This window comes from Physella acuta, unplaced genomic scaffold (assembly GCF_028476545.2).
Source record: "Physella acuta isolate Inbredline_101_S28 unplaced genomic scaffold, ASM2847654v3 ptg001199l, whole genome shotgun sequence".
NCBI classification, from domain to species: Eukaryota; Metazoa; Mollusca; class Gastropoda; family Physidae; genus Physella; species Physella acuta.
The window spans coordinates 268589-282325 of NW_026732716.1; the positions used below are offsets into that span (position 1 = coordinate 268589).

Genomic DNA, 13737 nt, shown 5'->3' on the forward strand with positions numbered 1-13737 from the left:
CGTTTTATCTATTTCCAGAGAAGGGAAAAACTAGAGGTGAAAAGGAAGACGAAATGGAACTCTATTACTCGCCCACTAAACGCCACCCTTGTACCCAAAAAGTGAATTGTACAGTTTACGATATGGTGTAGGTAGACAGCGTGAGTTGAATTTTATGTCGAAGAATCTTTAAGACAACATGAAACAACTGAGCTTTACCTGTCACTTGACTTTAAATAATACCTAGATATTGTGACTAGGTTCAACCAACACGTATAATTTTCAGTCCCCCCCCCCATCTCCCGCCCCACCCCCATGACCCCAACCTACCTTTGTTCCATGTTATCGCCACCTCGTCGCTAATTTTAGCGGTGTACTGGTAGTTGTTGTCGATGATTTTGATGTTGGGCCCCACGTTCTTCCTGTACTCTTTGTTCCCCACCATGACAGTGCCAGGGTCAGTTGACCGCAGGAGAATCGGGTCACTCAGGTAGGCCGTATCGATGTTGATCATAAACATACAGGCTGTTTCTATTGGAGAATACAATGATTAGTAGGACTGTAAAGAATAAACATACAGCCTGTTTCTATTAGAGAATACATTGATTAGTAGGACTGTAAATAATAAACATACAGGCTGTTTCTATTGGAGAATACAATGATTAGTAGGACTGTAAAGAATAAACATACAGCCTGTTTCTATTAGAGAATACATTGATTAGTAGGACTGTAAATCATAAACATACAGGCTGTTTCTATTGGAGAATACATTGATTAGTAGGACTGTAAATCATAAACATACATGCTGTTTCTATTAGAGAATACATTGATTAGTAGGACTGTAAATCATAAACATACAGGCTGTTTCTTTTAGAAAATAATTGATAAGTAAGTAAGTAAATCATAAACATACAGGCTGTTGTTATTAGAAATTCCATTTATTATTTAGTCTGTAAAGCATAAAAATACAGACAGTTTCTATCAGATAATACACTGAATAGCAAGTCTGTAAACCACACAGATCACATCATTTTAATAAAAAAAACTAAAAAAAAACTACTGCGTTGCTATAGAAACAAGAGATGCTTACTCTTGCTACCGCAGCGCATGGGTCTTATCCTAACGACCAGAGATCCGGCCTTGAGGGCGTAGTACTCGCAGGTCCCATCGATGGAGAAGTCACTGAAGGTGGCAGCATCGAAAGGTTTCAGTTTCATGGAGGAGCCGCTCAGTACACAGGTGCCTGGTGGGGCGGGATAGAAGGGGGTAACGTTAGGAGATTTCACGCGATTTCTGATCAACCGAAAACTGAGAAGCTTTTTGGCTATTTTAGGATTATTGTTAAAGCTAGGGCTTGAAGAAGATAGGGCTAAGTTATAGTTAGGCATCATTATCGGTTATGTATATTTAAATTTTAAAAATTCAGGCTAAAATAAAAGGAACCTGATTAGCCTTTAAAGATTAAGGCTAACGGTGAGATAAGTTTGTACAATTAAACCCTTACATTGAGATAATTTTGTACAATTTCCCTAATATTGAAAAACGTTTGTACAAATTAACCCTAACCTGAGATAAATTTGTACTTATGTAGGTATATGCCAACTTTTGTACTTTAAACAATTCTGTTACCTGTACAAGTCACTGTTCTTTGCGAGTCCACCTCAAAGATACCATCTCTACAAACTCTGGTGATTTAAACAAAAGTGTGTGTTAGAATAATAGACAAAATAATAAATACATAAAAACAAATATCCAGGCTTACACTGCGAACTGGCGCGTATTAAAATACTATTCACAGTACAGCCCTAAGCTTTTAAAAACATCCAAGTAACATGAAATTTCTAAAATAAATTCTTACTTGGTCTGGCAATTCTTTTCAAAGCTCTCACCGTCATTGTACCATTTCCCCGCTTCATAGCAAGGACATTTTTGTACGCACGATCCGGTCTGAAATATCAGATACGTATGTAGTCACATCATTTATAGACACGTGAAATTTTCAGATCAAAACAATGACATAAATTTAACGCCATAACAAGGACATTTTTATACACACGATCCTGTCTGAAATATCAGATACGCATGAAGTATGTAGTAACATAATATAGGTTTGAAGTTTTTTGGGGAAATTTATTTTTTAACGTAATTTTTTTTTTACAACAAATATGTTTAAATGAGTTACTTGTGTCTGCTTGTATCCCTGTCCACAAAAACACAACTGTGAACTTGTCGCAACGTTCAAACACTCGGCCTCGGCGTAGTAAGGTTTAGGGCACATCTTTCTGGCACATGTCGGGTCTGCGATCTTGGCGAGCAGGTCACTCTTTGAGACCTGGGAGTTGGCACAGATCACCTGTTCACAGTTGTGGTCGCACACTAGCTCACTCCCGTTGCAGACACTAGGAGAAGAAAATAATCTACAGTTATATCCACAGAAGAAAACTCTTTTTCTTATCAATCCTTGCACCTACACTGGCATGTTCTAGCGCTTTCGTTATTTTACCATTGCCTACACTTTTACATCAACTTCTCTTACCATTCCCTACACTCTTACATCAACTTCTATTACCATTCCCTACACTCTTACATCAACTTCTATTACCATTCCCTACACCCTTACATCAACTTCAATTACCATTCCCTACAGCATTGTGTTGGGTCATTTTACCTTTCCCTACAACCCTATATCTATTGCAATTCAATGCTACCCATGCTACCTTACCATTCCCTATATCATTGTGCCCATGTTATCTTATCATTCCAAACACCCGTGCATCTATACCATTAACATTCTTTACAGCCTTATTTCTATATTTCTGCCTATCGCATCCTTGTATCCATGTTATCTTACCATTCCTTGCACCTGTGTGCCCGTGATATCTTATCACTCACTACACCCTTATGTCTGTGATACATTACTATTCCCTACAGCCGTGTGATATCTTACCATTCCCTACACCCTTCTGATATCTTACCATTCCCTACAGCCGTGTAATATCTTACCATTCCCTACAGCCGTGTAATATCTTACCATTCCCTACAGCCGTGTAATATCTTACCATTCCCTACAGCCGTGTAATAGTAGTATATTAGGTCCCTTTTGGGTCGTATGGGTGAAGGAGCCATGGGTGAGCAGGATGCGGATGCGGATGCGGATGCGGAACAAAGGATATATAGTAAAATACTCACCCACCTGGCGGAGGGTGAAGGAGCCGGCGGGACAATGAGATATAGTAAAATACTCACCCACCGGGGTGAGGGTGGGTGAGGGTGAAGGAGCAGGCGCAGGGTGAAGGAGCCGCAGGCGCAATGACATATAGTAAAATACTCACCCACCTGGGTGAGCAGGTGGGTGAGGGTGAAGGAGCCGCAGGCGCAAAGGCATATAGTAAAATACTCACCCACCCTAGGGTGGGGGATGCGGATGCGGAGTAGGTCAGTAGGTCACCACCGGTGACCTTGTGACGTAATTAGTAACATTATGACGTAATCATTGACCTAGTTACGTAATTTTAATGTGTTTTTTAATTAGTTTTAATGAGTTTTTTAAATTTTAATTAATTTTTTAATTAGTTACGTAATTTGATTATTTGTTTACTTTTTTAATTGTTTAATTTGTTGTTTACTTGTTGTTTAATTTAATTATTTGTTTGATTTTAATGAATTTAAATACTTTGTTTATATTTTGTTTGTTTATTTTTTTAATTAGTTTAATTATTATTAACGAGTTACGTAATTGGATTTTAATTTTTTTGAATTTTTAAATTTTAAATTTTATTTTATAATTAGTTAAATTATTATTATTAACTAGTTACGTAATTTGATTTTAATTACTTTGTTTATTTGTTTATTTAATATATTTCTTTTCTTTGTTGTTTAATTTGTTGGTTTGTTTATTTGCTTGTATGTATGTTTTAAATAAAAGACTAACACTAGCGTGGACTTTGTATAGGGACCATTCAGCAACACAACGAACGGTTACCGAAAATAGAACATCCATTTAACCACATCTGTTACTTATCGATCCGTGATCCTTTGTTGACACGCGCTGCGCTTTTAATGGGAATGTATTGATCGCACCCACGGAGCCATCGGGACAACGGGCGCGTTAATATTGATTCCACACACAGCCATCAAATGATGGTCCGCCTAATTAATTTGGTCATGCATCGTGGGTTTATGTCGACTACAAACATCCATTAGAGACACCTGTTACTCGCTAAGGGCACCCGACACGTATCGATCCACATGCGATCCTTTGTTCTTGTCAACCACCGTACAAGGGCCAAGTTAATATTGATCGAACCCACTGACCATCAGTATGATGGTCCACGTCATGTGTAATTTTTATTAACGAGTTACGTAATTTGATTTTAATTTTTTAAATTTTTAAATTTTTAATTTAATTTTATAATTAGTTTAATTATTATTAACGAGTTACGTAATTTGATTTTAATTTTTTTTAAATTTTAAAAATTTTTTTAAATTATTATTTTTAAATTTTATTTTTAATTGTTGTTTACTTGTTGTTTAATTTAATTACTTTGTATAATTTATTTGTTTGAAATTCATTTTAATTAGTTTGCTTTTAATTTCTTTGTTGTACGCCGTTTGAAATAAAAGACTAACACTAGCGTGTACTAGAAAGTGTCATTGTGTATAACATCCATTTAACCACAGCTGTTACTTATTAGCGACAGCTTGTACTTATCGATCCGCCCGTGAGCCTCCCCGGCGCTCCCCGTGGTTGCTTAATAGCGGACTCACTGAAGCGATCACAACAGGTAATTAATCGAAACCATTAAGTCCCTCTCCGCGTTAAGTGTGGCGACAGCTGGTGCTGTAATTAGTCACGGCTCTCGGCTTTTTTCATTAGACTACAGCTGTACATGAACTATGTTCACATATCGTACGCCCGGTCATTCTTTGATCAAATTAAAAAATTTTGTTTCCACATGTCCTGCGAACCGTCCCTTGCTATGTATGAAAGATTAATGGTTGTAACTATGCGCTTATAGCGAGGGTCAGCGAAAACAAAAATATATTTAAGGGTCGGAATTTTCTTTCAACCACCGTTAAGTCAGGTTTTGAGACGAAACGAAGTCTCGGTAGGTTCGTGTTTTTTAATGGGCGACAGGGCGACTTGATGCGTTGGTACGTAGGTATGCGGGGTTAAGGTTCTATAACTCTATATATTTAAATACGTTTTTTTATTCAAATGAGTTTACTCCCCCTAACGTAAGTACATGTAAAGAGGGATTTCCTATAGATCTGTAATGAATTAGGCCTTTTTGACTATGACTTGTTGCCCAGGTGTTGACATGATACGCTTTTTTGAGATATACATACACACACACACACACACACACACACACACAAACACACACACACACACACACACACACACATGCGCGCGCGCGAAATTCATACTAGGTCGGTAATGGCGGAGAGAACTTATAGGTATACATTATCATGGCGACAACAAAAGCGACTCTTATTTTATTTACATGAAAGCGTGTTTTCCAAAAAGTGTCACCATGCCATTGTCATTTTCGCAGCGGGGTTTATTTTAAGTGTACCCCGTGCACGGTTGTTTACATTTTAAAAGACGTGTCGCGTGTCTTCCCCTTACGGCTTCCCTAATAGAGAAACGAGAGGAAAGACAACTGTTCTAAAATTAGAACAGACTTATCTACACACACGAGTATCGTCCCTTGTGAAAAAAATTCGCGTCAGATTCCTTAACTAAACAGTCAATTTCTTTAACAAGTTAAAAAATAATTTAGGAAGACAAGGGTTAACAACATTAGACGCTACCGTTTTTGTTTCCTGTGACGACAAGGCACAATACACTTTTGTATTTTATGTCTCAAGTAGAGGGTGGGATATTTTTTCTTTGTAAGCGTGTTGTAAACAATGGGTAGAGGAAGCGATTACTAGGTAAGAGGGGAGAGAACGTGACGTACATCGCGATATTTGAAAACATGGCGATGTTTAACCTCAACCAAAAAAGGCAATGAACCTAGAAGGAAGACGAATATATATCTTAGTCTTGCACCAGATTACCTCCCCATGTTCGCTTTAGTATTACAGTTTTCATCAAACTTCTTTTTGACTTGAACTTCTTTAATTTTTAAGAAAGTTTACTTATACATATAACATTACGTCTAAAGACATTTTTATTTTATTTTTACCACTCAATGTATTTTGTTTTTCTATATCTTACATTGTCATCTTAATTTTTGATCACCTTAGTAAAAATTTGCTTAAGATTATAAAATTCAAGTTTTAAAAAACAACAACGTTGTAGTACGTCGTGTCAAATGACACACCGTTTAAAATGCCTACATTTAAAGTTCACCAAAATAAGGACGTAAAAAACTAAATATGATATGACGTTAGCATACATATCATTCAATCTAATCACTCTAAAGTACAAATCAATAATTTTTATTGATTAAGGGGCTGGGTGAGTTATTTTTATCACTACTCGCCCTTCCCCTTCCCTTTGTCCGCAATCCTTCCCCCTTCTCCCATCCAACCTTGCGTCATCACACTAACCTCAATACCAACCGCTAGATAAACAGACCGTACTACTACCCACACTATACCTATTCCATTTAAGAGACTAAGGCTGTATGACAATCCTACAGACAAATATTTATTCAACTAATATCACAACCTCCTAGAAACCACTCCAACAGACTGGGATACATAACTTGTAGACACCACTCTTCGTTGAATATCTCTTGCACCCTACCTACATCGACAACTTTGTCCGCCGCCCTCGCCCCCGTCCCTAAACACCTGCTTGATAAACAGACCGTACCTCTACCCACACTATTACTTGGACAGACAAAGGACAAAGTAACAGACAAACATTTATCCCCCTTCGTTTACTGTCACAAGTGACAACGTTCCCATCCAACTCCGAAACATCCATGTACCAATTTTGAAACCTGTCTTGTTGAAAACAAAGACCGTCCCACTCTAGTGTAAACTCTACACCGAGCAACTCCGAAACAGAGATGTCCCCCGTTTGAAACCTGCCTCGGTGAAAACAAAATCCTTCCCACTCTAGTATAGACTCAGCTCCTAACACTTCCAAAACATCCCTGGACCAACCTTGAAACCACCCTCGGTGAAAACTTCACCGACCCTAGTATGGACTCTACACCTACCGATTCCAAAACATACAAGTTCCGAGTTCAAAACCAACCTTCACCGACACTAGTATGAACTCGGCTACCAACAATTCCAAAACATGCATGTTCCGAGTTCAAAACCAACCTTCACCGACAGTAGTATGAACTCGGCTACCAACAATTCCAAAACATCCATGTTCCGAGTTCAAAACCAACCTTCACCGACACTAGTATGAACTCGGCTACCAACAATTCCCAAACATACCTGTACCAATGTTCCAACCTGCCTCAGTGCTAACAAAATTCCCCGACCCTAGTATGAACTCGACTGCCATCAATTCCTAAACATCCATGTACCAACTGTGTAACCTGCCTCGGTGAAAACTTCACCGACCTTAGTTTAACTCTCCCTAACATTTCCAATGATGCATGTACGAACTTTGTAACCTGCCTCGGTGAAAACACCCCCGTCCCTAGTATGAACTCGGTTACCAACAATTTCAAAACATGCATGTTCTGAGTTCAAAACCAATCTTCACCGACACTAGTATGAACTCGGCTACCAACAATTCCTAAACATGCATGTACCAACTTTGCAACCTGCCTCGGTGTTAACAAAAACTCCCCTGACCCTAGTATGGACTCTACACCTACCGATTCCAAAACATGCATGTTCTGAGTTCAAAACCAACCTTCACCGACACTAGTATGAACTCGGCTACCAACAATTCCTAAACAAGCATGTACCAACTTTGCAACCTGCCTCGGTGAAAACATCTCCGACAGTAGTTTGAACTCGGCTGCCAACAATTCCTAAACATACCTGGCCCAACTTTGTAACCTGCCTCAGTGAAAACTTCACCGACCCTAGTATGAACTCTAGACCTATCGATTCCAAAACATACATGTTCCGAGTTCAAAACCATCCTTCACCGACCCTAGTATGAACACGGCTTCTAACAATTCCAAGGATGCATGTACAACTTTACAACCTGCCTCAGTGTTAGCAAAACTCCCCGACCCTAGTATGAACTCAACTGCCAACAATTCCTAAACATCGATGTCCCAACTTTGCAACTTGCCTCGGTGAAAACTTCACCGACCCTATAAAATTATTGATTTGTACTTTAGAGTGATTAGATTGAATGATATGTATGCTAACGTCATATCATATTTAGTTTTTTACGTCCTTATTTTGGTGAACTTTAAATGTAGGCATTTTAAACGGTGTGTCATTTGACACGACGTACTATAACGTTGTTGTTTTTTAAAACTTGAATTTTATAATCTTAAGCAATTTTTTACTAAGGTGATCAAAAATTAAGATGACAATGTAAGATATAGAAAAACAAAATACATTGAGTGGTAAAAATAAAATAAAAATGTCTTTAGACGTAATGTTATATGTATAAGTAAACTTTCTTAAAAATTAAAGAAGTTCAAGTCAAAAAGAAGTTTGATGAAAACTGTAATACTAAAGCGAACATGGGGAGGTAATCAGGTGCAAGACTAAGATATATATTCGTCTTCCTTCTAGGTTCATTGCCTTTTTTGGTTGAGGTTAAACATCGCCATGTTTTCAAATATCGCGATGTACGTCACGTTCTCTCCCCTCTTACCTAGTAATCGCTTCCTCTACCCATTGTTTACAACACGCTTACAAAGAAAAAATATCCCACCCTCTACTTGAGACATAAAATACAAAAGTGTATTGTGCCTTGTCGTCACAGGAAACAAAAACGGTAGCGTCTAATGTTGTTAACCCTTGTCTTCCTAAATTATTTTTTAACTTGTTAAAGAAATTGACTGTTTAGTTAAGGAATCTGACGCGAATTTTTTTCACAAGGGACGATACTCGTGTGTGTAGATAAGTCTGTTCTAATTTTAGAACAGTTGTCTTTCCTCTCGTTTCTCTATTAGGGAAGCCGTAAGGGGAAGACACGCGACACGTCTTTTAAAATGTAAACAACCGTGCACCGGGTACACTTAAAATAAACCCCGCTGCGAAAATGACAATGGCATGGTGACACTTTTTGGAAAACACGCTTTCATGTAAATAAAATAAGAGTCGCTTTTGTTGTCGCCATGATAATGTATACCTATAAGTTCTCTCCGCCATTACCGACCTAGTATGAATTTCGCGCGCGCGCGCATGTGTGTGTGTGTGTGTGTGTGTGTGTTTGTGTGTGTGTGTGTGTGTGTGTATGTATATCTCAAAAAAGCGTATCATGTCAACACCTGGGCAACAAGTCATAGTCAAAAAGGCCTAATTCATTACAGATCTATAGGAAATCCCTCTTTACATGTACTTACGTTAGGGGGAGTAAACTCATTTGAATAAAAAAACGTATTTAAATATATAGAGTTATAGAACCTTAACCCCGCATACCTACGTACCAACGCATCAAGTCGCCCTGTCGCCCATTAAAAAACACGAACCTACCGAGACTTCGTTTCGTCTCAAAACCTGACTTAACGGTGGTTGAAAGAAAATTCCGACCCTTAAATATATTTTTGTTTTCGCTGACCCTCGCTATAAGCGCATAGTTACAACCATTAATCTTTCATACATAGCAAGGGACGGTTCGCAGGACATGTGGAAACAAAATTTTTTAATTTGATCAAAGAATGACCGGGCGTACGATATGTGAACATAGTTCATGTACAGCTGTAGTCTAATGAAAAAAGCCGAGAGCCGTGACTAATTACAGCACCAGCTGTCGCCACACTTAACGCGGAGAGGGACTTAATGGTTTCGATTAATTACCTGTTGTGATCGCTTCAGTGAGTCCGCTATTAAGCAACCACGGGGAGCGCCGGGGAGGCTCACGGGCGGATCGATAAGTACAAGCTGTCGCTAATAAGTAACAGCTGTGGTTAAATGGATGTTATACACAATGACACTTTCTAGTACACGCTAGTGTTAGTCTTTTATTTCAAACGGCGTACAACAAAGAAATTAAAAGCAAACTAATTAAAATGAATTTCAAACAAATAAATTATACAAAGTAATTAAATTAAACAACAAGTAAACAACAATTAAAAATAAAATTTAAAAATAATAATTTAAAAAAATTTTTAAAATTTAAAAAAAATTAAAATCAAATTACGTAACTCGTTAATAATAATTAAACTAATTATAAAATTAAATTAAAAATTTAAAAATTTAAAAAATTAAAATCAAATTACGTAACTCGTTAATAAAATTACACATGACGTGGACCATCATACTGATGGTCAGTGGGTTCGATCAATATTAACTTGGCCCTTGTACGGTGGTTGACAAGAACAAAGGATCGCATGTGGATCGATACGTGTCGGGTGCCCTTAGCGAGTAACAGGTGTCTCTAATGGATGTTTGTAGTCGACATAAACCCACGATGCATGACCAAATTAATTAGGCGGACCATCATTTGATGGCTGTGTGTGGAATCAATATTAACGCGCCCGTTGTCCCGATGGCTCCGTGGGTGCGATCAATACATTCCCATTAAAAGCGCAGCGCGTGTCAACAAAGGATCACGGATCGATAAGTAACAGATGTGGTTAAATGGATGTTCTATTTTCGGTAACCGTTCGTTGTGTTGCTGAATGGTCCCTATACAAAGTCCACGCTAGTGTTAGTCTTTTATTTAAAACATACATACAAGCAAATAAACAAACCAACAAATTAAACAACAAAGAAAAGAAATATATTAAATAAACAAATAAACAAAGTAATTAAAATCAAATTACGTAACTAGTTAATAATAATAATTTAACTAATTATAAAATAAAATTTAAAATTTAAAAATTCAAAAAAATTAAAATCCAATTACGTAACTCGTTAATAATAATTAAACTAATTAAAAAAATAAACAAACAAAATATAAACAAAGTATTTAAATTCATTAAAATCAAACAAATAATTAAATTAAACAACAAGTAAACAACAAATTAAACAATTAAAAAAGTAAACAAATAATCAAATTACGTAACTAATTAAAAAATTAATTAAAATTTAAAAAACTCATTAAAACTAATTAAAAAACACATTAAAATTACGTAACTAGGTCAATGATTACGTCATAATGTTACTAATTACGTCACAAGGTCACCGGTGGTGACCTACTGACCTACTCCGCATCCGCATCCCCCACCCTAGGGTGGGTGAGTATTTTACTATATGCCTTTGCGCCTGCGGCTCCTTCACCCTCACCCACCTGCTCACCCAGGTGGGTGAGTATTTTACTATATGTCATTGCGCCTGCGGCTCCTTCACCCTGCGCCTGCTCCTTCACCCTCACCCACCCTCACCCCGGTGGGTGAGTATTTTACTATATCTCATTGTCCCGCCGGCTCCTTCACCCTCCGCCAGGTGGGTGAGTATTTTACTATATATCCTTTGTTCCGCATCCGCATCCGCATCCGCATCCGCATCCTGCTCACCCATGGCTCCTTCACCCATACGACCCAAAAGGGACCTAATATACTACTTGTAATATCTTACCATTCCCTACAGCCGTGTAATATCTTACCATTCCCTACAGACGTGTAATATCTTAAAATTCCCTACAGCCGTGTGATATCTTACCATTCCCTACAGCCGTGTAATATCTTACCATTCCCTACAGCCGTGTAATATCTTAAAATTCCCTAAACCCTTCTGATATCTTACCATTCCCTACAGCCGTGTAATATCTTAAAATTCCCTACAGCCGTGTGATATCTTACCATTCCCTACAGCCGTGTAATATCTTACCATTCCCTACAGCCGTGTAATATCTTACCATTCCCTACAGCCGTGTAATATCTTACCATTCCCTACAGCCGTGTAATATCTTACCATTCCCTACAGCCGTGTAATATCTTAAAATTCCCTACACCCTTCTGATATCTTACCATTCCCTACAGCCGTGTAATATCTTAAAATTCCCTACAGCCGTGTGATATCTTACCATTCCCTACAGCCGTGTAATATCTTACCATTCCCTACAGCCGTATAATATCTTACCATTCCCTACAGCCGTGTAATATCTTACCATTCCCTACAGCCGTGTAATATCTTACCATTCCCTACAGCCGTGTAATATCTTAAAATTCCCCACAGCCGTGTGATATCTTACCATTCCCTACAGCCGTGTAATATCTTAAAATTCCCTACAGCCGTGTGATATCTTACCATTCCCTACAGCCGTGCATGAACTCCTCATTAGGCAGGTAACACCTGTCAGGGTTGGTGAAGTCGCAGCAGCCGCACTGGTTCAAGGCCACACATTGACCTTGCTTGTTGACATACTGCCCCTCCGGACAGCCGCAGCTGTAGATGGTCTCCGGCTCGCAGTCCTTAAACAGGTGGTCGTTACAGTTGGCGTCGCAGACGTTGATCTTTCTTCTAGGGCAAGTCGTGTCCGCTGTTCATGGTGAAAACTGTTTTAGATTTCTGCACTGTTGCCTACGTTAAAATAATCTTAAGCAAGGTGTTTATATGGTAAATAAGAACTGTATGTGAGCATTGACCTAAGTAGTTCACTTTTGGGGAAAAGGTGCTCGTCTATAAATGAAGCAAGAATCCTACAGTGTAGGGGTTGGATATATTGATGATGTATGTACGAAAAGAAGGTGGGTGGAAGATGTGACTGTACTCAACTGCATTTAAAAAGTAATTTTAGAAAATGAATTTTTTTGTAGCAGTTATTTCTTGTACGTAGAGGTATTTTGGTAAAATTAAATGATCACTGTTCAAAATGTCACAAATTGTGACAGTTTGTCGATCGGAGGGGGTGAAATAAGAATCGTCAAAAAATCATGACGTCATTTTTCGACAACACTCAAATAATCTGTATAGCAGCAATATTTACATTCCTTAACAAAGACATATTTAAAAGCCTTCAACGCTAAAACAATTCAAAATTGGGACTATCAGTCTTTGATAGACGAAAAATATAAATATCTAAACGGGTATGAGAGTTATTAGAAAAAACCTTATTATATATATATATATATATATATATATATATATATATATATATATATATATATATATATATATATATATATATATATATATATATATATATATATATATATATACATATACATATATAACAGTTGTTTACAATCTGACCTTGACCCAAACTTAAGATAATTTCTGTAATCTCATTACTTAAATAATTAAATGTTTTACTTAAATCAAATTTCTGTATGAAACAGACGTACAGCATGAGCCTACGTCACTAAAGGCTGTTTGGAAGTTGATGTTGGCGGCAAAGGCAAACGACTGCAGGACGGCACATCGGACGACCTCGTTGGGGGCGTTGCTGCACATCTTGACGTAGCTGTCAAGGTCAAGCCTGGAGTTGGTAGGCAGACGGATGTTGTTGAGGGCGAAACAAACCGGATCCTGGGGAAACACGCAGCTTATGAGCTCATTCTTAGACTAAATTTATTGGAAACATTGTTCAGCTTTAAGCTTAAAGCCGTTTGTTCAATGTTTGATTTGTACTAGATCTATAGTGCAATACAGTTATTTAAAAACAAGTTGACTTCGATTTTTCGCAAACAAATAGTGAATGTGGATCATAAATCTGATTTCCACGGCGAGAAAACTTTACCAAAGTGAACTGTATCCACA

General features: G+C 37.8%; 1 protein-coding gene across 1 annotated transcript in view; it reads right to left on the minus strand.

The window, feature by feature from the left end:
* The window catches only part of LOC131957053 (uncharacterized), a gene marked incomplete at its 3' end in the record, with an annotated part of 64193 nt that overhangs the window by 37332 nt on the left and 13124 nt on the right, over positions 1 to 13737 (minus strand). The window contains exons 17-23 of the mRNA XM_059321755.1: positions 13323 to 13506; positions 12286 to 12517; positions 2162 to 2378; positions 1838 to 1926; positions 1609 to 1664; positions 1070 to 1222; positions 310 to 510 (exon numbers count right to left, since the gene is read on the minus strand). Coding sequence (XP_059177738.1) covers positions 310 to 510; positions 1070 to 1222; positions 1609 to 1664; positions 1838 to 1926; positions 2162 to 2378; positions 12286 to 12517; positions 13323 to 13506 — 1132 coding nt within the window. The remainder of the gene's footprint in view (positions 1 to 309; positions 511 to 1069; positions 1223 to 1608; positions 1665 to 1837; positions 1927 to 2161; positions 2379 to 12285; positions 12518 to 13322; positions 13507 to 13737) is intronic.